The sequence below is a fragment of the Otolemur garnettii genome, unplaced genomic scaffold, assembly GCF_000181295.1.
Source record: "Otolemur garnettii isolate 467f Iridium unplaced genomic scaffold, OtoGar3 scaffold00018, whole genome shotgun sequence".
NCBI lineage: Eukaryota > Metazoa > Chordata > Mammalia > Primates > Galagidae > Otolemur > Otolemur garnettii.
In genome coordinates, this window is record NW_003852413.1 from 23604843 (window position 1) to 23606240 (window position 1398).

The following is a 1398-nucleotide window of genomic DNA, read 5'->3' on the forward strand; positions in this document are numbered from 1 at the left end:
AAAAAAAAAACTGTACTATTACTGAAGAATGTTCATGGTTTTCTGTCAGACCAGGAAGAAAAAAGAATAATACTTAAAGCAAAGTATCTAGAAGGATATGCTCCAAATTGTTCACATTAGTTATTTCTGAGAATTAGAAAGGGCAACTTTTCACTTTTTACATATTTCTGAACTGTTTGACTTTATATCAACATGCATTCCTTTTTTATTTTGTGATTTAATTGCTTTTTTGCATTCATTATATAAAACAGTTTAAAGAACTAGATTGTGTTAAGTTTCTAGAATATATAAGAGTTGTCTTATTTGTTGCTTTAAATCAAAATATAGTGGTGATTTAGTAAATGTTCACCCAACAAACATTAACAAATGCTTACCATGTATGGGCATGCAAAGATAAACAAAATATGTTCCCTACCTTCAAGGTATAATAACAATTTAGCCAAAGGGTCAGTACACTCACAACTGTAGAATAAAATGATGCTAGAAGAGAAATGAATGATGTATTAAGAGAAAATATTTAATTTTGCCAAGGATAAGGAGACGAACTTTGCCTTCAAAGTTAAGTAGGATTTAATAGATACTTGTTGGAGAACAAGGGCCCTGAACTTGGAGCCAAAAGTCTTAGGTTTAGCTACTACTCTGCCATCTATTTATTTGGAAAAAGTCACCAAACAATTAAACCGTATAAGATCTTACAGGATATCATGAGGCTTGGTCTTAATAATGTATGTGTATTACTAAAATCCTACAGGTCAGATTAATGGATCTTTTTTTCCCCCCAGATGTCACTAATGATGACCATTATCAATTTGGCTCAGAATTTTGTGGGTAGTAATAATCTAAACCTCTTGCGGCCTATTGGTCAGTTTGGTACCAGGCTACATGGTGGTAAGGATTCTGCCAGTCCTCGATACATTTTCACAATGCTTAGGTAGGTATGCTTTCAATTTCTAGTGAATTGCCATTTCTAGTTTTAAACCAATGTGAGGTTTAGTTGACAAATGCAAAAATTCCATTAATCTGAAAAATTTGACATCTAGGGGGCAGAGATCAAGAGTACTGCTATAAATACCCAATAATACATAGGATAGCCCCCCACAACAAAGAATATTCAGGCCAAAATGTCAATAGTGCTGAGGTAGAAAAACCCTGATAATAGAGTTTAGGTCTGAGTAAACAAGACTTTGATTCTTCCTAAGTATCACAAGTGAAATTGTACTCCTTTACAAGTCTATGGAAAGTAGATTATGAATGCTCAGTTTCAGCTCTCGTTTTTTGTGTGTGTAAAGACAGAGTCTCACTTATCACCCTTGGTAGAGCGCCATGGCGTCACACAGCTCATAGCAACCTCCAACTCCTGGGCTTAGGCAATTCTCTTGCCTCAGCCTCCCGAGTAGC

At 35.1% G+C, this 1398-nt stretch overlaps 1 protein-coding gene across 1 annotated transcript in view; it reads left to right on the forward strand.

Annotated features, from left to right (window-relative positions):
* Positions 1-1398, forward strand: part of TOP2A (DNA topoisomerase II alpha) — a 36754-nt gene that overhangs the window by 16260 nt on the left and 19096 nt on the right. Inside the window, exon 20 of the mRNA XM_003786393.3 lies at positions 783-931. Within this exon, the coding sequence (XP_003786441.1) occupies positions 783-931 (149 nt within the window). The remainder of the gene's footprint in view (positions 1-782; positions 932-1398) is intronic.